General features: G+C 32.2%; 3 protein-coding genes across 6 annotated transcripts; 2 read left to right on the top strand and 1 right to left on the bottom strand.

Annotated features, from left to right (window-relative positions):
• Positions 456-3,625, top strand: LOC109329771 (protein KRI1 homolog). 2 transcript variants are annotated; one of them, XM_019563582.1, is made up of 3 exons: positions 456-592; positions 1,088-3,143; positions 3,327-3,625. In XM_019563582.1, exon 2 carries the CDS (start codon positions 1,160-1,162, stop codon positions 3,119-3,121), a length of 1,962 nt encoding a protein of 653 aa, XP_019419127.1. In that variant the 5' UTR covers positions 456-592; positions 1,088-1,159; the 3' UTR covers positions 3,122-3,143; positions 3,327-3,625. The 2 variants fall into 2 exon arrangements, with proteins under 2 accessions (XP_019419127.1, XP_019419128.1); XM_019563583.1 differs by having other exon boundaries at positions 1,088-3,162; positions 3,343-3,625.
• Positions 6,177-8,727, top strand: LOC109329772. The gene is made up of 4 exons (XM_019563584.1): positions 6,177-6,194; positions 6,758-7,582; positions 7,815-7,973; positions 8,284-8,727. Exons 1-4 carry the CDS (start codon positions 6,192-6,194, stop codon positions 8,518-8,520), a joined length of 1,224 nt encoding a protein of 407 aa, XP_019419129.1. The 5' UTR covers positions 6,177-6,191; the 3' UTR covers positions 8,521-8,727.
• Positions 8,801-18,917, bottom strand: LOC109329770 (endoribonuclease Dicer homolog 2-like). 3 transcript variants are annotated; one of them, XM_019563580.1, is made up of 24 exons: positions 18,639-18,917; positions 18,392-18,502; positions 18,121-18,298; positions 17,867-17,980; positions 17,420-17,554; positions 16,589-16,673; positions 16,405-16,469; positions 15,919-16,056; positions 15,500-15,628; positions 15,297-15,417; positions 15,088-15,187; positions 14,532-14,727; positions 14,292-14,452; positions 13,920-14,132; positions 13,539-13,753; positions 13,137-13,408; positions 12,632-13,041; positions 12,449-12,552; positions 11,895-12,088; positions 10,870-11,079; positions 10,128-10,538; positions 9,598-9,876; positions 8,989-9,351; positions 8,801-8,904 (listed from the first exon to the last, which is right to left on the bottom strand). In XM_019563580.1, exons 2-23 carry the CDS (start codon positions 18,496-18,498, stop codon positions 9,004-9,006), a joined length of 4,185 nt encoding a protein of 1,394 aa, XP_019419125.1. In that variant the 5' UTR covers positions 18,499-18,502; positions 18,639-18,917; the 3' UTR covers positions 8,801-8,904; positions 8,989-9,003. The 3 variants fall into 3 exon arrangements, with proteins under 3 accessions (XP_019419125.1, XP_019419126.1, XP_019419124.1); XM_019563581.1 differs by having other exon boundaries at positions 18,665-18,729; XM_019563579.1 differs by lacking the exon at positions 18,639-18,917 and having other exon boundaries at positions 18,392-18,576.

The raw sequence follows: 21,280 nt of genomic DNA, 5'->3' as shown, positions 1-21,280 counted from the left end.
ATCTCACCCAAATTGTCTTATGAACACTAAAGTCTAAATGTATTTTTATATATAAATAAAAAGATAAGTGACTTGTACAATTGTGTTAAGATAACTCATAAATTTTATGTTATGTGAAAACATAATTCATCCTTTAGAGATTTTAGTATAATTAGATTAACTTGGCTAAAGTCTTCCTGAAAATTAGATGATTGTAAAGTATAATTGAATTTCATAAGAAAAATTATAAAATGGAAAGGAGATTTGAAGTTGAAATGTTATTGAGCTTAAAGGAGAAAAAGTGACACAAATGGAAAATAGAAAAGTGAAAACTAATTATGTCATGTTACTTTTACAAATTTGAAATTCACAAGAACAAGTTACTATCCATAAGGGCATAATGGTAAAAATCCGGTTTATTTTTTCAGTTTAGAATTCAAAATAAAAACATTGTGAAATTGAAGTTGGGTTTTCTTTCTAGATTGTTCAGACATTTGGGGGTTGAGTTAGGGTTTACTCTTTACACACACGCCGTTGCTAACAGTTGACACAACAAATCGATTCCTCTTTCCCTTTGAACATTCTCACTCTGAAATTCTATTCTTATTCCCAGGTAAGATTATGTTAAAGTTTTGTTTTTTTGTGTTTATAGGTTAATTATTTTTTATGGGTTGATGGAGATGTTGTCCTTTAACCAATAATCGTAGATTCTTCTAACTAGTTTCATTTTAATTATTGTTTTGATTTTTATTTTGATATTTTCACTCTATGCGATGTGTATTCAAACTCTGTACCGTATCAACATAATTTGTATTGAATTGCATGATTGTGTTTTCAAACAATGTACTGTATTTTGTTTAAGGCAAAGAAACAGAATGTGTTGAATTACAATGCTTAAGGAGTGTGCATGTGTGTGTTTGAAATTATGCACTGAATAAGTGTGACTTGTGTTTATTTAAAGAAACATAATTTGTAAAATTGCACTGCTTAAGGATTGTTTGTTTGGAACTATGCACTGAATAAGTGGATTTGATATCAGTTTTAGGTATATATATATTTGTAGTTTTTGAAGTTTTTTAAATTTACCTTTTTAACCTAATTTTTTCAGGAAATCTGTGTTTTAGAGTATTACAGCCGTGTTGGAAGTTTATAGCAGCTAGTGTCCTCGCTTGTGTAAAAAATGCCTATAGAACTTTTTGATGGTAGTGATTCAGACAATGATGACATCTCAAAAATCAAAATAAATGAGGAATATGCCCGTAGGTTTGAGCACAACAAAAAGCGGGAGGATCTTCATCGTTTTGAAGAGTTAAAAAAGAAGGGTGTTATCTCTTCAACTTCATCCCTACATTCTGATGGTGATGAATCTGAGTCGGACTCATCTGATGATGATGATTACACTGAACTTCTCAATTCTAGGGGTGACAAGGAATTTTTTGATGCCTTGATTAAGGTGAAGAAGCAGGACCCTGTTCTTAAGGAAAAAGATGTTAAGCTTTTTATGTCGGATCATAGCAGTGATGAGGAAAGCGATGGAAAGGAGAAAAACAAAGCAAAGGGTAAGAAGGACGAAAAGCCAATGTATTTGAAGGATGTGATGGCAAAGCATTTGATTGAGGAGGGACCAGATTTTGGTGATGAAGAGGAAGAAATAAATGAAAAGAAGAAAGGTAAATCAGTGATTCGGGAGAGGGAAGAGTTTGTGAATAAAGATGGGAAGAAGACTTATGGTGATGAGCAAGAGGAGTTGAAAAGGGCTTTTCAGGATGCTGTAGGGAGGGAAGGTTTGGAAGATGGCGAAGAGGGTTTTTTCACTGTGAAGGAGAAGGCAGGGGAGGACAAAATAGACAGTGAGGACAAGGAATTTGAGGAGAAACTGGATGAGTATTTTGGTGGAGATGTAGAATTGAATGAGAATTCCAAGTTTCTAAAAAACTATTTCATGAACAAGATGTGGCTTGACAAGAATGTGGATAATTTAAATGTCGGAGAGGAGGATTTGGAAGAGATTTCAGAGGATGAGATGGAAATTGAGAGACAGGAAGAATATGAGTATAGGTTTCAGGAAAATCCAGGAGATAGAGTGTTGGGTCATGCTCGGAAGGTGGAGGGATCAGTGAGGAAGAAGACAAATACAAGGAAAGAGCAGAGGAAGAGCAAAGAGGAGAGAATGGCAGCAGCACAAAAGGAGAGGGAGGAAGAGTTGAAACATTTAAAGAATTTGAAGAAGCAGGAGATACAGGAGAAGGTTAAAAAGATAATGAAGACAGCTGGGATCGATAACGATGATCTCATCCCACTCTCAGCTGCTGAAATAGAAAATGAATTTGACCCTGAGGAGTATGATAGAATGATGAAGAAGGCATTTGATGATAAATATTATAATGCGGAGGATGCTGATCCTGGTTTTTGTAGTGATGATGATGACATGGAGAAGCCAGATTTTGAAAAGGAGGATGAACTGCTTGGACTTCCTAAAGGCTGGGATGAAGGTGGATCTGGTGATGGGTTTTTGGCTGCAAGGGAAAAAGTGTTGAAAGAAAAGATTGAGAATACTAGTGATGATGATCTCCAAGAAACAGAAGATGAAAACGAAGAGAAAATTCCAGAGGAAGGTAGTCGGAAGAGGAAGCGTAAAACAGCTCTTCTGGAGAAAGCAAGACAGGCAATGATGGATGAGTACTATAAGTTAGATTACGAGGACACAATTGGGGACCTGAAGACAAGATTCAAGTACGCGAAAACTAAGCCAAGCAGATTTGGAATGAGTGCTCCAGAGATACTACTGATGGATGACAAGGAATTGAATCAATATGTTTCTTTGAAAAAGCTTGCTCCTTATAGGGAGGAGGAATGGAAGTTGAGCAAATTAAAAAGATACCAGCTGAAGATGCGGACTAAGGAGCTCCTTCGTGAAGCTAGTTTGAACAAGAAAAATAAGAAGTCAAAGAATAGTTCTAGCAAGTTAAGTTCATCAAATAATGTTTGGGAGAACGGAAAAGCAAACACAGAAGAATTAAATGTTAATACGGAAAATCTATCAAGGAAAGCCAAAAGGCGACAAGGAGCTAAATTACCAGAGTCGAGGCTTAAAGCATACGGGAAGATACCCGATAAATCTAAGCATGGAGGAAAGCACTAAAAGCTAGCAAATATTTGGGCAGGTAATTCCTTTATTGCAAGGTTCATTATGAAATGTCCCCTGCTACTGTTAAAAAATGATTGGTTTTTATCAACTTTTCCTTTCTGCCTAACAAGGTAGTTTATTTTATTTTAATGTGATTCAAATTCAGTCACAGCTCCTTTTTATTGTATAAAGAGTTTTTCTTTGTAACTTCTTTTTGCAGCCTGCTTGTAATGTAGAAGAGGATTGGAGCTTAACATTGCAAAATGACAGAGGGGGTGTCTTGACCAGAAGTTGTGTGCAGAGAAGATTTGCTTGTCTTTTAGTTTTCTCAATTTTATGTATTAGTCTATGGAATTTCAGTCCCAACTAAACTGTCATTGGGATTAGCAATTCAGTTTTGACCAAAAGTTGCATCTGTCTTTTCTGTTTTTATTACTTAATTTTACAATTTAGACCTACCCCATTCATTATGTACTTCTATTTGAAAACAGAAATAAGAACAAAGTGTTTGCACCTTCATTGCATCCAATTGATCATCTTTCCATACAGGAAAACTATTACTCTAGTTACAGCAGTTTCATCTCCTTCTCTCTCTCTCTCTATATATATAAAGTGGGGATCTATTTACTCCAAGAGTAAGTTTTTTAAACTTAGTCACTAATTCAAACCATTGAAATTTTCTAGAATTGATGGCTAGGATGAGGAGTAACTCGATCTCAAAGCACCAGCACTGCAGAGACATAGTTCATTAATAAACAAACATGTGATTCTTGTTTATTACACTAGGTTCAGTGTCTGCACTTTGCTTTTGGATAATTATTGACATTCTTATACTGGGTGAACTGTGACAAGCTGAGTTAGATGTAAAGTTGTAAACTTCAGTTGACATTTGTGCTTTATACTATCCTGTCATAGGGTCACAGTACATGATTGAAAATTTGTGTTCAGGTTAAATGTACTGAATAAAGACTATAGCCTTATGTTAATGTTTTTTCCCTCTCTTTTTCAAATATTCTATTTTAGTTATTGTGATTTGCAGACTAACTCAGACTCATTTCTCATATTGGATTGATACCAGTCTTATTTCATATTTGGACATATCATAAAGAAAACCAGGGAAATTATTATTTCCTTTGAGTTTGGACGATTACACTTTAAATAAAAAAGACAAAAGGTTAATACATGTTTTTATTTTAATATTTTATAGTATTTCCCTCTCCAGTGATGAAGGGGAGTTTCACTCATTCCGAATAGGTTACCACGGTAGAGAAAAACTTGTATGGAGATACATGTAACACGTCGTATTTAAAGACAAATATATTTTATGATTTTTGATGTTATTATTTAAGATTAAATTTAATTAGAATTAATATATTAATGTGTTGTCAATATTTTATTGATTGTATCTGCATGGTTTCGTCTTCACACAAGCCTTTCTCACATCGTGTTAGAGGTGGACATGGTGTGATGGTCTTAGTGGTGGGGTTGAGGTGATGGAGTGGGGATGGTTGTTGCAATGACAGTGATAATTATGATTGGAAGATTAAATCTTTTTAACTAAAAATTGAAATGATAAAATATATATTTTTTGGTATGAAAATTGAATTCAAACCACTTTGCTAAAACATTTCAAACCAAATTTGTCAAACAAAATTTGTTTAGGAAATACAATTTCTAAAGCAAAGATGAGAAACTAGGTAGCATCCAGTTCAGACAGGATCTAAAGAACAGAAAATTACATGTTAATTTGTCAATGAACAATGAGAGTACTTAGAAGACTATGGAACACATAATTAGTTGTAAGATGAATACTTTGTTTTTCAATGGTTGATATGTTCTCTCTTCATCTATTTTTATATACTAAAATGATATATAACAAAGCATATTATCTTATATCAATCTTTATGACATGAGCACTCACATCAAAATTCAACATAAACATGGATGTCTATGGAAGCAAGGAAAAAGTAACACATATTTCAGTAGCATTGCTGATCATAGCAAAGAGATTTATAGTTATTTTTCCATATGTTAGATAATTAAATACATCAACACCCAATATAAATATTATAACTAGACTAAGATTTATTTGACTCACAACATTTTTATTTCTATTTGCTCTTTAAAACAATAAATCACAACTTCTTGAGGAGATTTAAGGGGTAAAATTGTATGGAGTTGGATTAAAAATACCTTATAACAATGACTAGAGGGATTATATAACATTTTTTAGACCCAAAGTTGGATACAGTACAATTCCATTTATTTAAATGTATGTTGAGAAAATGTGTATAAAGAAAATAAAAGTAATTGAAAAATATAGATAAATTGTATGAAATCATCAAAATTTGAGTGTAGATATAAATAAGGTACTTTTTTGTTGTTGACAATGTCCTTTCCTTGGAATGCAAGTTAGGCCAATGTTGAACACGCATATGTTGAAAGAGAAGAAGTTGCCTAGAAACTAATTCCCAACATAATCAGAGAAATGAAGAAAGTGACTAGAAAATGCACTGCAATAAAATACTATATCAATTATCAACAACAAAAAATACAGTTTGAATTACTTAGTCTATTCTTCATTCTAAAAGGAACCTCCTCCATATATATATATATATAATCTTTTTTTTGTTGCTTTATTTCATTTTCATATAAATGTGTTTTTGTTATTGTGTTTTGTTTTTCAAGGTTGTGTAATTTATCTTCATTCTTATTACTTGATATAGTTAATTAAATACAATAATAATTTACTTATAAGTTTATAACTCACAATGTATCAGTAATATAATGATATTTAAATGATTTTCAATGATGAGGTGAACTATTACTATAATTTAGAAAAACAATATAACAAACAGTTATATATTATCTAAAATATGTTTGACCTTTCATTATAATTATTTTATTAATCACTCCAATTTGATTAAAATCATTCAAAGTAAACACACTTAAAATTATTATCCACATAAAATCATTCAAAGTAAACACAATTGGAACAAGTTATTGCACTTCTATATAAATGTGTGTAGTTCAACTCTTAAAGTTAACACTTGAACCATATCACCAATTCACATAAAGTTTAAGCATGGTATGCTATTTCATCTTCCTTCACCATTATTTTCCTCTAACTCCTTCATACTTACTATCATTCTTTTCTTTCATAATTCTCATAAGCATGCATATATCTCATGAATATGTTTTCTTCTTCTACTACTAGTAATGGTTAAGAAAATTTGTCCATTAAACTCTATATTTTTTCCTACAAGTTGTTGATTTTGAACCACTCAAAAACCAAACACTGGTTTGATCCAACTGTTTTACTTTTTCTTATGAATGTATATTATTCATTAGTTTAATGTCAACCAGTTTTCAGAACAATGCTATTATATATGTATATATATATTAATGTATTTGTTAATATTTGTTTCTTTCTCATCTCATTAAACCACAAAACTAAGAAGGGTGTCTCAGATAATGTCTACTCCAATATTGCAGCTATAAACTTTTGCTGTATATAATACCTATTCTGTTTTCTTCCATGTCAAATAGTGAATTTCATTTTTGTTTTTTGGAAGATATATAATGCCTTGTTTACAATATGGTTCTGTCTATTTCTTTTTCAATTATTACTAATAAAGATTATGGTAGCAGATGAAGATTTGTTTTGTATCTCAAGTTTGGTTGATTTCATGGGCAATACTACTAGTACCTCACTCAATAGGTGCTTTTGGAGAGACCAAAAATAATGTTATATCATCAATTTTCCTATCTCCTAAGTTTGAACTAGGTCCAGGATCAGTTGCAAATAAAGAATTCTTTGATGTTGATTTTCCAAGAGGCCATGTTGCAATTAAGAGTTTCAATGCTGAAGTAGTTGATGAACTAGGAAATCCTGTTCCTCTATATGAAACTTATCTCCACCATTGGATTGTTCAAAAATATTATCAACCTAAAAATATTACTTACCAATATGAAAACATTTCTTGGGCTAGAAACAGTGGCATGTGTCAGGATAATATTCTTGTACAATACTATGGGCTAGGATCTGAAACAAGAAAAACAGATACACTTATTCCAGACCCTTTTGGAGTAGAAATAGGTAACCCTGCATATATTCCAAAAGGGTATGATGAGAAGTGGTTTTTCAATGTTCATGCTATTGATACAAGGGGTGTAAAACATAGGGTAGGGTGCACTGAATGTAGGTGTAAACTGTATAATATTACAAAAGATGGAGATGGAAATCCTTTGAGTTCAGATTATGGAGGAGGTTTGGCATGTTGTCCTGATGAAGCAAAGTGCAAGTTAAGGAATGGTTTTCAGGGTCCAAAAAGAAGTCTCTACCTAAGATACACAATAAAATGGATCAAGTGGAACCACTTTGTAGTGCCTATTAATATTTATATATTTGATGTCACTGATACTTTGATTACATCAAATAAGTCTAAAGGAATCAGTCCAAAGCATAATTGTCAGGTAAGTGAAATATGTCATTACAAATATATTATGCTCAATCTATATTTAATGCATAACATATACTATTGTGTATAACATCAATCTCATTTTCCAATCAAAACTACTATATCTTTCTGTTTCTTAAGGAATCAGGTAAGAGTAATAGTTAGCAAAATTAACAACAATGATAATAATACTAGTAAATGTATCATTTCATTGGATGTATGTGAGTAATAGAGATTTTTTGGTACAGATTGAGTATCAAGTTAAACCTTGTATCAAAGACCATAAGAATGGTAGTGGCTGCATTTATGTGAATAGAACAAGCACCCCAATGCAAAAGGGTGGTTATGTCATATATGGTGTTGCTCATCAGCATATAGGTGGAGTTGGATCAACTCTATATGGACAGGTAATATTAAACAATCATTACAATCACTTTTAGTTTCTAGCTTTTCTGTTATAGCTTTTTTTATAAATATGGAACTTGGGTATCTCAACCTATAGAGTTTGATACAACAGTTCAAGATACTGCATTAAATTTCTAGTGATATGTATATGTACAAAAACCAAACATATAAAAGGGTAGAACTATGTCCTATGAAACAATTAGATATAGATGTAACTTTTTTATTATGTTTCAGCCCATATATCATGTAACTACTTGATTAAATATTGTAGTGTAACTTAAAATCTAAAAATTATGCATATGATAATTTCAGGATGGGAGGGTTATATGTTCTTCAATACCAAGATATGGAAGAGGAAAGGAGGTAGGAAATGAGAAAGGGTATGTTGTAGGAATGTCCACTTGTTACCCAAAACCAGGTTCTATTAAGATATTTGATGGTGAAACCATAACTCTTGAGGTTAACTATAGCAATAGCAGAAGACATACTGGAGTTATGGGACTTTTTTATCTCTTGGTAGCAGAACATCTTCCACATCAAAATTTGTAACATTCCTCTTCATATTAAAATGGATGTAGCCTTTTCTATGATATTTGATTGTGTTGTGATAAAAATAAGGCCACAGAACTTGGACATGTAATGTGAGCCTATGAGATGTGCTATTTTGAATGAGTTTCTATACTCATAGAATGTAAAAATAAATAAAAATATACATTTATGTGTGTATCAATGTTTTCATATTTCTCAAAATTTGTGTATATATTTTTTACAAATGATTATCTTGAATGGAAATTCTTTACATGCACCAGAAGGGTAAAATAGATTAAGAATTGTCTACCAGAAGCAGCATCTTTTAAAATGAATCTCCTTTCATCATTAGCTTTTATTCTTAGCATCATGATATATGCAAACTATAAATCACATAAACATGATGATATTTGCATTTTATTAATATAATATATAATATCTGTCACATATAAGGCCTCAATTACAAGTACCAATAACAAGAGATACAAAACTATAGAATGTGCATCATTTGCCATCTGTGTTCTGCATGGACTTCAAAATTTCCTTGCAGGCTAACTTCTTGGCTGTGTTCTTATCCACACAACCATTGTACTCATATTGGTGTATGACTCCATTCGCATCCACCTCAACTCTAGCACAACTAACACCATCCTTGCTAGAAATGGTAATGTTCGGAGTGTAACCTTCTCTTTGGCATAGTTCGGTTAACTCTCGAACCGGGTGTAGCTTCAATGTTTCAGGTGTGATAAGGGGTTCCAAAAGTGGCCTTATGCTTTGCCACACAACATCCTTGTTGTATCCTGAATCAACAAGAATTGCTCCAGCTAGGGACTCTATAATGTCTCCAAGTACCTGCCAAACAATGGGAGCAATCTTGTAACAACAATTTACGCATTCCGTTGATTATCGAAGTAACAAAATTCAAATACACTGCAAAAGTTTATATAGCAACATTACATCTTATACTATGTCAAAGAACTAATGACCCTAAAGAAGTAGACCATGTGATTACATGTTTGAAAGTTTCATCAATAATTGGGCAAGCATATTATTTTAATAAAAAATACTCAAAGGGTAAGTTTGTAACAACGAACTAACCTTGGGAAACGATGTCTCGGATTCCCATCCAAAAGTTGTAAATGAAGACAACTTTTGAATGGTACTAAGCGTGTTGAATATGTGCTTGTGTAATTCCTGTGAGGCATGGAGTATGTGTTTGTGCAAGCCGGCCTTAATGGCAGACCATGCATAACAATCATTGTTTACAGAAGCAGATCTCATATCAGTTAATTGCCCCGGTGACAAGCCAGGATATTTCTCATATAAATGCATGGTAATAAGATAATCCAATATCGAGTCTCCAAGAAATTCCAGTCGCTGCAAGGCAAGGAGTATTTCGTTCAAATTGTGATAAAAGAGAAACACAAACCACAACATAAAGAAAACCTGATTAATTGATCATGAAGAAGAAGAATATTTAGAACTACTATTATATGGGTTCCATCGAGCCTTGGAAAAAGATCGAAGGTCGCATATGGAGTCACCGAAAGCTCTATCTTTCATAGACACATACATGATAACGCAATAATGCTACGTTTCAATATGATGAATATAACAACAGTAAGTACCTGATAGCAACTAGGAATTTCAGGAAGCATGTAAGAACCATGAGTCAGAGCTTCAACTAAAAGAGAACGGTCACGGAATTTATATTTTAATAAAGATTCTAGAAAGCTGACATTTAGAAGCTTCTCTGGTTGAATGCTTAAGTGCCTCTCATAAGGCATAGTGTCAAAATTCACTTTGATGCCTACCCAATCCATAAACAACAATGCAGCCTTTTCACCACCACTAGTAAGGAAGGCACCAATTAGAGCCTCGACAACATCAGCAATAATCTTACGTTTTAATTTCCGTTTTCCACTAACATAAATTGTTGTCCCCTTGGAATCCGACTCCTCTTTTAATTTAAAACTTTCTGATTTATCACCAGGAATAAGCCAGGTATGGGGATCAAAAGGCGCATTTCGTATGAAGCCCTGCAACTCAAAAGAACATCGATTCAATTAAAATATTATCAGCAAATACAAATCAAGTACTGCTTAAACATGAAAATGCAGAATTCTGAAAACAGCAATTCAGAAGAGAATGTATCAAATGATACTTATGCAACACAATCCAACCCTCATTGCGCATGCATTACACTTTATAGAACATGTCACTTTATATCACATTATATTCTTCTAATATACCAGAATTAAACATAAAATAAAAACATGCTATAAGGTGAGATCTCAGCGGAAATATGAAAAATGTTGAACGACAGCAACAAATATAAGTGTATGTGTGAGAAAGAGAGAGTGTATGTACCGGAAGTCCACTATTGCATCCAAACTTGCAGAGGGCAGCATTAGAAATTATCTTCGTCCTCTTCACGCTAAGTAGACCTTCATGAAGATTTTGGTAGGATTTAAACAGCTCCTTACTGGCGGCGTATTTTAGAAAAGAATCTCCAAGAGTCTCTAGAGACTCATAATTAAAGGGATCTTTGCATCTTTTAGTAGTGATTGCTTCCAAGAGCTTCAATGAAAAATGTAGATACCATCATGTTTAAAATGTTTCAAGACAAGTAGACAGCCGAAAAAATAAGAAATAAATAGACTAAAGGAAAATATAATTTACGCATAAACAACAGAAAGATGAAAACCTTCACTAATCATTATAAAAACAAAGATTAAGTGCATAAAGAATCCACTCATTTAGAGAATACCATGACCAATTAACTAAAATATAATAACATAGAAAGTTTCAAATTGATCAGTTTCAAAACAAAATCTATTCAGAACTAACCAAAATAATCCACTCAGTATCCCTATTGTGTATTGACTGAGGTGGTGAAGGGAAAATGGGAACACAAGTAATTGTTACTTTCATTATCAAGAGTCCCTTGGTAGTTGGTATTTCTTTTGGAATTACTATATTTATAAATTTATAAGATAAGCTTAAATATGTTTTTAGTACATGAAAACATAGACCCTTTTTACTTTTAGTCCACAAATTGTTCCTCAGTTTTTAGTCCATACTTCAGTTGAATGTTTTGGTTTTAGTCCCGGTCAATGAGTATGACATGTTTTACATGTTGGTTTTAGCTACATCATTACTAAGGGCTAAAAGAAAAGTTTTGGAATATATAAGGACCAAAACAAAAAAATTATAGGAGCTAAAATCAAAATTCAGCATATTTTCGAGAACCAGAATGTCTGTTTTTCTACACCTTTTTTTGGCTGTTACGAACAATCAAAGAGAAATAATAGTCTACTGTGGGAAAAACTTGGGGAAAAAATTCTCCACATTATAGTGAACAACAATATTCTAAGATTGCAATAGTAGCTTACCTTGGCAATTTGAATCTCATCTTGGATGCAACGTTTCAAATACGTCTTTTTTAAGTTATAAGCTCCAAGCAATGACTCAAGGTGATGCATTATTGAAGGAACAAATGAGAAGGAATAAATCGTACTAATCGATATCGGTGACATGATTATGCAACACAACTCAGGAGGTAGTTCAACAAATTTATTTCCTGCTTCTGAAAAATGACCAACATAAAGTTAGGATTCAGATTGGATTTCCTACTAGTAGTCTTGAACACAAATATAACTGCTAACTAAACTCTAGTCAATAGTTGTGGTAACTACTAATACAAACCCCTTTTGTAATAAGGAAGCAAATATAGAGTAAGAACTAAGAATGGCAAAGTTCTGTGCCTCACACAAAGGGATACAAAAAAATTGTCTAAAAGAAATAAACAACCTAACAAACCATTTCCTTTCAAATGATACGTCCTCGCATTTATGGTAAATGTTAAGAGTTTTTGTATGACTTGTCTTAACTCACAATGAAATATTAAGAAACAAAAAGAACAAATACAAAGAATAAAAGGTTAAACCTATATCCTTCTCTTGTCTGCGTCCATGAGAGTAATTTTTAACAACAAAAATCCGCCTTGCATTAAGCAGCTGTTGGTGTTCGAAACTCAATTGAGTGCCATGCCTAAAATTTGGAAGACATAAAAATAACGCACACGAGTAGAAAAGTTAAATAGAGAATAAACATCTAGAAGAAATATTACTTTTCTTCATAGTATTTCTTGTACGTAGTAACTCCACCATCCCTTAGTTCCAGAGGTGAGTTCCCGTCCAATTCCATTACACTTGTGGTGATATAAACATGACCGTTATGAGGAGTATAAACCAAAGATTCTTGTAGTATGCAAGGGCAAACTAGACCGTTTTTCGTCCATACTTTTGGAGAATGCTTCTCACATGTAATTTTAGATGGATTGACAGAGGTAATGGATAGCCAATCAATTACGGTAGGTCTATTTTGTATAGCAGTGGCTGGTAGCAGAAGATAATCAATCTCGAGATCATCATCCAAATTGAATTTATCTAATGATTCTAGACTAGCTGCCAACTTATCCATATTATGATCTACAAGAATCTTGAGGATAGTGACTTGGAATGTTTTACACAAAAGAACCTGGAAAATCAAAACAAATCAACAGTAACTACATTGATTTTTCCTAATATCTGCTAGTAGACGATATACAATTAAAGGAGAACTGGACAACATACCTCATTCGGGGAAAGATGAAGTGTGCCGATGTATCTCATGTTTACTGACAGGCTACCCCTGTCAAAGCACATCTGAAATTGTGTGCTTCCAATTTCTGGATCTAGCTCATTTCTCGTCGCAAGCACAATATCACACACAGAGATGTCATAGCTGAAGTTTTGCTTCAACTCAATTAAATAACAGTGGTACATTGTCTTATCATTTTTGGATATGCGATTGACCAATTGATGTGGTACATATCGTGGTTGCTCCTCATTGTAGGGTTCATTCTCTGGAAAAATTCGATCGATGTTGAAGTTAGTCAGAATTAAATGGAAAATCAGAATTTCACTTTCCAAGTAATAATATTTAGAATGAAAGGCAGCAACATAATGAGAAATTAAAATAAGAAATGAACTTACCAAATTCATCCACCTCTGCTTCTTGCACAACAATATCAGGAACAAGATTATCAGTCAAAGCTCCAATCTTATGAAGCTGTTTGCATGCTTCAAGGCATGCAATATTCTTGAAGAATTTTTTTTCACCTTCTACCTGAATCGGCTGAAGAGGACAGCTCTTGGGAAGATACAATGTTGCATTCTCTTTGTCCCATCTCGGAGATGGTTTAAAGTACCTGAGAGTTAAATCCAAAAGCGATAACTAATAGAGAACATGATAAAACAAACCGAAATAACCAAATTGATGCAGAATACATTAGCATCAACGAAGTATATTTTAGCTTCATACGAACGAAAAAAGAAAACGAAAATTGTAATAGGGGCAGCAATGAACTAACTAACCCATCTGAAGGGAGCCATGAGCAATACAAGTATATCAAAGTAATGCTAGAACTAAGATTAACAATGGCTCCAGTGCTTTCAACACGATACACTTCCTCCGGGAGTTGTTCAAAAGAACCACAAGGAATCGCAGACTGACGCATGGACTCATTCCTCATAATATCCACACTTGCAAGGTATTTCTCTAGTCTTGAATGTGTATCTGAATCTCCACTGTAAATTTTGGAACAAATAAGGAAGTTTAGGGAAATTTTAATCGAATTGGCAAAATGCAAAATTTGATGTTAAAATTTAATCTATTGCAACATGTTAATTAGCATTTGTCTAAGTGCTAGGGTAATCAACGACGAAAGTAATATATGAAAGAATTACCTCTTAACCATTAATAAGTAATCTGAATTTTGCCTTCTGGCACGACCACGGGACTGTATGAAACTGCATACTGTGGGACATGGGTCAAATCTAATAACCAAATTGCAACTTTGGACATCTAAACCCTCTTCGAGAATCGACGTTGCAACAATGATGTTGACCTACATATTAAAACATTTCATTAATCAGAAATTATATTTGGTCATAACAATGCAATGGTTTAAACAAAAACCAACATACCAATCCATCACGAAATTCTTCGACAATTTGATTTTGCTTTTTCCTTGTTTGATTTTTCAATCCAGAATTGTGTCCTGCTATGAATTTAGTCTTCCAGCTATTGTATTTCGGAAGCAAGGCATTCAAAAGAATCTCAAGAACAACTGCTGTAATGACCCTCTCAACGAAAACTATACATCTCATATTATTCAAATCCCTGCAAATATGGTATACATATCAGATTCATAAAAGTATATTTAATAACAAATATAATGAGATAGACAGATAACTACATACAATCAAAACTCGGATAAATTATTGATTTAATTAAATAAAAACAAGTTTTATTAAGTGGGTTGAAAATGAAATATAAAATATATAAAACATTGGAGTTTCATATATTTGTTAGTTTCAATAACAGCTGAAGCATAAATAGCACAACCAATAAAAGAGAAACACTTAACCAGTTAACCTTAAATGAAAGTCTAATGCCAGACCTACCCGTGATTATAACCGAAAAACATCATTTCAAGACCAAGTTTTAGATATTTCATAAGAAAAGTATCATGATGATAACCTGTACTCGAGCAGAGATTCGACGAGGCAGTAAACTTTGGAGGTTAACAGTCCTATATCCATATCAGATTTAACATTATCACCAAAAGACCACTCAGGACCTGAGTAAGAAAATGTTTGTTTTCAAAATTAATAGAAAGGTAAACAATGTAGGGAAAACATTTATATATAAATTTTCAGCAGTCCTCTCAATAATTGTACGGTCATTACCAGATGGTAAGTAACTTGTAAGATAATGAACCGTAGCAAGACTAAAACTTTTAACAAATCTATCCCCGGAGTTGCCGCGTGAAATTGATTCAGATTCATTGGAAGATAAGGACTCCGCAGCCTGTCAAGTAAAAAAATTGATTGAACTCATTATGCAACCATGACCAAAATGATAAAACCACAGCAGAAGGGAAAATAAGAACCTTCAAAGCCAACCAAATACCAAGCTCATCCAAGCAAAACATTAAAGCGTACAAAATCTTTTCGATTCTCTTCTGTGCAGAATCTATAGCGGATTGTGTGAAATCTGAATTTATGAGGGCGTCTTCATGCTGTCGGAATGGAATATCCATAGTCAATAATCTCAAGGAAATAATCAACTATCATATTATCAAAAAATTCTCAACTTGGAAAGTGCCACTAAATAGAAAAGAAATTGGTTCTGACTAATAAACATTGGAACTTGACATCATTGACAATCTAACATTGAATCAAACACAATACGTCACTCGGTAAAACAAATGACTTGGACGCTTATTACTACTCTTAGCACCTTAGGAAATTTTTCTCTCTCAATCATTTCAGGGCATACATTGAAAATTGAACTCGTAAATGTACACACCTGCTCTTTCAACATCTTGAGCTTAACAGCTAACTCTTCAGATACCGTAAATGGAATTACGTCTTCCCTGTAAAACTTGAATTTTGGGGTTGATAGTGGAATGTACTCTGCAATAGTGTCACTTGCACAAGTATATACCTTCAATTTAAAAAACCTATATGTCAAACAATACATAACAAGACCAAATGGTCATGCAAAATTGCACTTTAACACAAAAAAAGTATAGCCACATACAAATAAGTTATTCTAACCACATTATCAAATATGAACTTTCCATCATATGCATAAGTTCCGATACTTATAGACATGTTAACATTCACAGCATAGGCCGTAGCAATAGCTTCATTAATGTATCTAAGCATCGTAAACTTCAGAACACGTATTTTATACAATTATACCAAGAAGACAAGGGGATAACTATTGCCACATAAAACAATAACATGTATACTTGTGTAGACAAAGGGGGTGGGGGGTATAAAAGGCAACCTTTGAATGCATTAGAGTCATTAATTTGCGAATATTTTCTGCCAAGGTCCATTCAGAATTTCCGACTGGATAAAACAGAGGGAAATAGGATATCAATGTCGGAGTAACTGACAATACTAAAGAGAGTAGGACAAAAAATTAGCAATAAAATAGATAAATAGAAACTGTGTTTAGGTATGTATACCTTTTGACTTAATTGGAGATGCAGTCATCCCGAAAATCCGAGGTAGATCAGAGACACCAGATTGTAGTTGGTCATGATAAAACTCCTACAAGCAATCAAATATTACAAAAGTGGTCATTACTTGCAAAGCACAAACTAAAATGAGTGTTGCCATAAGTTGACTGGCATTTGTATGACAGCACACTGCAGCCAAGTCTAGAATGGACCGAGAAGTCTTTTTCATTCCGTAGTTTCTGGAGATAAGTGCGCATACGGACGACCAGTCTTTTGTTATTATTAATTGCACAGCAATGAATAAGTAAAATATTTTAATGTCACTAATGAGTGACAGCTCTTGTTGCACCTGACCTATGCTTTTGACTAGCCTGATTCAATTCCTCAACTTTGTCCCTTTTCCTAGTTCTTATGAGTTAGGACCTTGTTCTTGTTGTATTACCCGAACAAAAAATATTTTAAGTAAATGACTTAAAGAATATTAACTTGAGCAAAACTATAGTTGCAGAACAAGTGACGTGCACGGTAGATATGAATAAACAATTACATTCAATTAATGAAGAACTTAACATAAATACACGATCACAACAAGAATTATAAGTAAATTCAAAGACACAAACCAGTTGAAAGAAAACTTTTTTTTATAAGAAAGTGAATTTCATTAGAATGAGTACTAGGCATATTCGACCCAAAATTACAAAGAAAGCACTTAAGGCGCCATATGGTTGATACAAGAATATGGGTTCAGAAGCCAATCTGAAAAGGATGTGTTTAAACCACTTAGCCCAACAAACCATTGCGGTTAAGAGAAAAATATGGACAAGATATAAGACTTACCCTCATGATGCAAGCGTAAGGATCTCTTCCCCTAGCATGATGGCATTCGTCCATTATTAGAACCTTTATCATGTTCAATTTGAGAAAGCTATGCCTCAAGCTCCTAAGCAATATTGCGGGAGTCATAACCAAAACCTGTACATTCAAAAGTGTTATTAACAGTAACTACCTGCTATCGTATGCAACATAAAAAGGTAAATTTCAGAAGCATTGTACTAAAAACAAAAGATTTTAGCTAGAAATCACATAGAAGTATAACTAGAAGTGTTAACTGAGTACAAACATTGCATGTGAACAGAAAAAGACTTTTTAGGCCATAAACAAATGTAATGGAAACTGAAAACAACAAAACGAACACATGCCGGATATGGTTCGATACAGAATATGAATACGGAAACATATAATTAATAAGTCTTTTAGTTAAGATACAAATGCATAAGCACTCACCTCATATTTCTCAATTTCTTTTTTCCAGGTGCCAGCATCCCAGTAATCAACTCCCATTTCACCCCAATACATTCCCACTTTTAAATCGGTGAGAGCTTTCACAGATTCAGCTTGCTGAAATTAACAAGAACATAACACACAAGGAATAAAAGTACTGATCCATTACATGGTTCCACAATAAGCACATTGCAATTAAGACTATATAATCTCAAATTTTCAAAAACATAAAGAGAGAAAACAATGAAATGGCATACTTGAGACACCAACACAACTTTGGGAACCAAAAACACAGCAATGTAAGGAGAAGGCTTTCGCAGTAGATACGCATAACTGCGAAGAAGCATAATGGCTATCAATGTCTTTCCTGAACCAGTCTCCAAAAACACTATGGTGTTTTCCTTGATAGCTTTCTCCAATGCTTCAAGTTGATAGCTGCATGAAAAATCAAACATCCATCAATATGAGAAAAAAGTGATGATACAGTTAACACTATATAAAAACCTGATATTGCACATAAAAAATCACCTTCTAGCAAATGGAAGAGCGTGAGGAGAAAGTTCCTGCTTCTGCAACTGATCACAGGTATTTGTTTCAATTGTCACTTCATCCATGGTTTCTCTGATTCTTTTCATGTAGCTACATAATATAGAAAAAACCATAAATGCAAAACACTTAAAAATTATATTTTTGTCATGGGGGAGATGAAAGGTTAAAAATTTAAAAACAAAACAGAAAAAGAAGAACACTGAGAGGAAAAAAAACAAGTTTTTACGATGATAGATTGAAACGTTTGGTTACCCAGATGAAAAATTATAGAGAGAGTGAGAGTGATGAAAAGGGTTGATAGAAAAGGTGATAAAGATTCGAACTTTTTTGATCGAGAGAAAGACAAAGACAGTGGTTGATGATTCGAAATTCAACAGTTCTTCCTGGTTAAGGAATATTGAGAGAAAAGGACAAGCGTGTGTGTGTGGTGTTCAGTTTCAGTTTCAGTTTCTTACATAGTGACACTGTTTTATATTGTCGTTTTATCATCGGAATTTTCGATTTTCCCTTTCATGACGATTGCGTTGACCACGTTTCAAAGAATTTCAAGAATGTTTATATTATTATGTTCTCTTTCCTCATCAAATTCTAGGGGACCAGGTGCATATTTGCAATAAGTTTTATATTCATATATGATTACAATCAATTATGTCTTAGTCATCTAGAATCTCTACATATAGTTATAGTAAATAAAAAAAGTTGTATATATTAATAATACATGAGTTTTTTATATTGTTATTGGATAAATAATCATTTATATCATATTTAATCATTGTTGATTTCAAAAGATATAAGTAATATAAATGAATGATAAATGATTGACTTACTGTAAATAAATTTTTATACTAGTAATATATAGATAACAAACTCAATATTAGGTAAGTACGATAATAAGGAGAATTGGCTTGAATTTGTGTTTTTCTAAACCTGAGATTTCATACTTGAATCCAAATGCAATAGGGCTAAAAAATAGACTATCATTCTCGCTCGTTCGGTTTTAGGTAACCTGAACGCGTATCAAGCTCAACTAAACATGACTATTATTTGTCTTTGCTATATAAGTTGGGTTTTGATCGGGATCACATAAGCTCTTTATAGATTGTGCTCTCATTAGGTTGACTAATTAGGTAGATATCAACTTAGTATCTCAAATTTTTTTGGCGCCAAATCAATACGCGAAAAGATTGGATGAATATCATTCACATTCGTCCACGTAACTCGTTTTAGAAAATTCTCATTATTAACAAAATATTAATATTTAACTTTATAAATTATATAATACAAATTAAAACTTAATATAACTAGGTAATAAATTTATAGAAAATAAAAATACATATAAAATATTATTGGAATAAAACTTATTTTAGAGCTTGAGAGAATACTCCTTTTTAACCTTTATTATTGCTCGTGAGAAACTCTCATAAACCAAAAACATTATAAAATTTTAAGTTATAGCTTATAGATAATATATTTTAAAATAAAATTAATATCAATATATATAATAGAAGAGAAACTAATATATGTATGAATAACGTAAGAGTTTTTTACACTATCAGTACATCAAATATCATTAATATTTAATTATTATTGACTTTTAAATATAAGAATTGACATTAATACATTGTCTATCTATAAATATTTATACTGCTTATACATATTACATTCATAAAAAAAATGTTTCCTTTCATCTTTAAAGTGAAGTTAGGGAGAGAAATATGAACGAAATATATAGACGATTATAATAATATAAATCATAGCTTATAGATGATATATTTTTTTAAATAAAATTAACATGAATATATAATAAATATATATATATATATATATATATTCATAATGTAAGAGTTTTTTACTCTACATTCTCTATTATTCATATTTAATCATAATTTTTTTAAATATAAGTAATACAAATGAATGATAGATAATGTATTATCTATATACAATATTTAGAGTGATAGTGTATAAATATTACATCCATAATAAAAATATTTTATTACATTTTAGTTAAAGTTTAAAGAGGTTAGAGAGAGAAGAAAGAAATATGTAGATGCTATTGATCATGTGATAACAAAGAAATAGAGGTGAATTAAAATGTAAATGAGGTAAGAGAAAGGGTGATATAATGGTTGATATATTGATTTACCATATAAAAAGTTATAATTAAATTAAATAAAAATACATAGATGAAATAAATTTTATATTATCTCTAATACAAACGCACCAAAATCTTACTTTTAATCCCCAGACTTGGATTTCAAGAGAAAATTGCATTTGCAAAGAGCACAATCAAAAGAAAAAATCAAGTTGAAAAGTGACCAAACACAACTTTGAGTTTGTCCAACTATATAAAAAACACACACTTAGCAAATATTAAACCTTAATACTTATAAGTAATAAATAAATATCAGACATTGTGAGCAATAAGTTGTAGTTAAAGTGATGAGGATTCTAAAAATAATATGAAGATGAACCATAGTTGATTTAGAATAGGAGTATCGTGTTTTTTTATGTAATCAAATTTGGTATACAATAACATATTAATCTCATGATATACCAAAACCTCATAAGTTTTATAATATGATAATAGAAAAGGAAAAGACCATGAAACTATATACCTGCTTTTGTTTTGCATAGGTTTTGAGCTTGAACAAGACAGAGAAACTAATCTTTATATATATATATATTAGGTGGATATCTATACAAAATAAAATAATAAAAACATATTTTTAGATTTCTAAACCTTTGGGTCGGATAATGGTTAAGGTAAAATTCTCAGATATTCTATGTTGGTCATTAGAGTAAAATCTTTCCAAAAATGATATCATGATATAATCCCTTGATAATACGTGTAAAGTTTGTTGAGTGATA

This window comes from Lupinus angustifolius, chromosome LG16 (genome assembly GCF_001865875.1).
Source record: "Lupinus angustifolius cultivar Tanjil chromosome LG16, LupAngTanjil_v1.0, whole genome shotgun sequence".
Classification (NCBI taxonomy): Eukaryota; Viridiplantae; Streptophyta; class Magnoliopsida; order Fabales; family Fabaceae; genus Lupinus; species Lupinus angustifolius.
The sequence above is the reverse complement of the archived record's forward strand: the minus strand, read 5'-3'. Positions and strand labels throughout refer to the sequence as shown.

What these genes read in the sequence shown, in the direction of transcription:
- LOC109329772 (XM_019563584.1), top strand. An exon ending in GTCCAAAGCATAATTGTCAG is followed by an intron (nt 7,583 to 7,814) that starts GTAAGTGAAATA and finishes TTTTTGGTACAG; the next exon opens with ATTGAGTATCAAGTTAAACC. An exon ending in GATCAACTCTATATGGACAG is followed by an intron (nt 7,974 to 8,283) that starts GTAATATTAAAC and finishes TGATAATTTCAG; the next exon opens with GATGGGAGGGTTATATGTTC.
- LOC109329771 (XM_019563582.1), top strand. Translation starts at nt 1,160, where the DNA reads ATGCCTATAGAACTTTTTGATGGTAGTGATTCAGACAATGATGACATC.
- LOC109329770 (XM_019563579.1), bottom strand. Translation starts at nt 18,525, where the DNA reads ATGGTTTTTTCTATATTATGTAGCTACATGAAAAGAATCAGAGAAACC. An exon ending in AAGAAATTGAGAAATATGAG is followed by an intron (nt 17,555 to 17,866) that starts GTGAGTGCTTAT and finishes TTGAATGTACAG; the next exon opens with GTTTTGGTTATGACTCCCGC. An exon ending in CTTACGCTTGCATCATGAGG is followed by an intron (nt 16,674 to 17,419) that starts GTAAGTCTTATA and finishes GATTGCTTGTAG; the next exon opens with GAGTTTTATCATGACCAACT.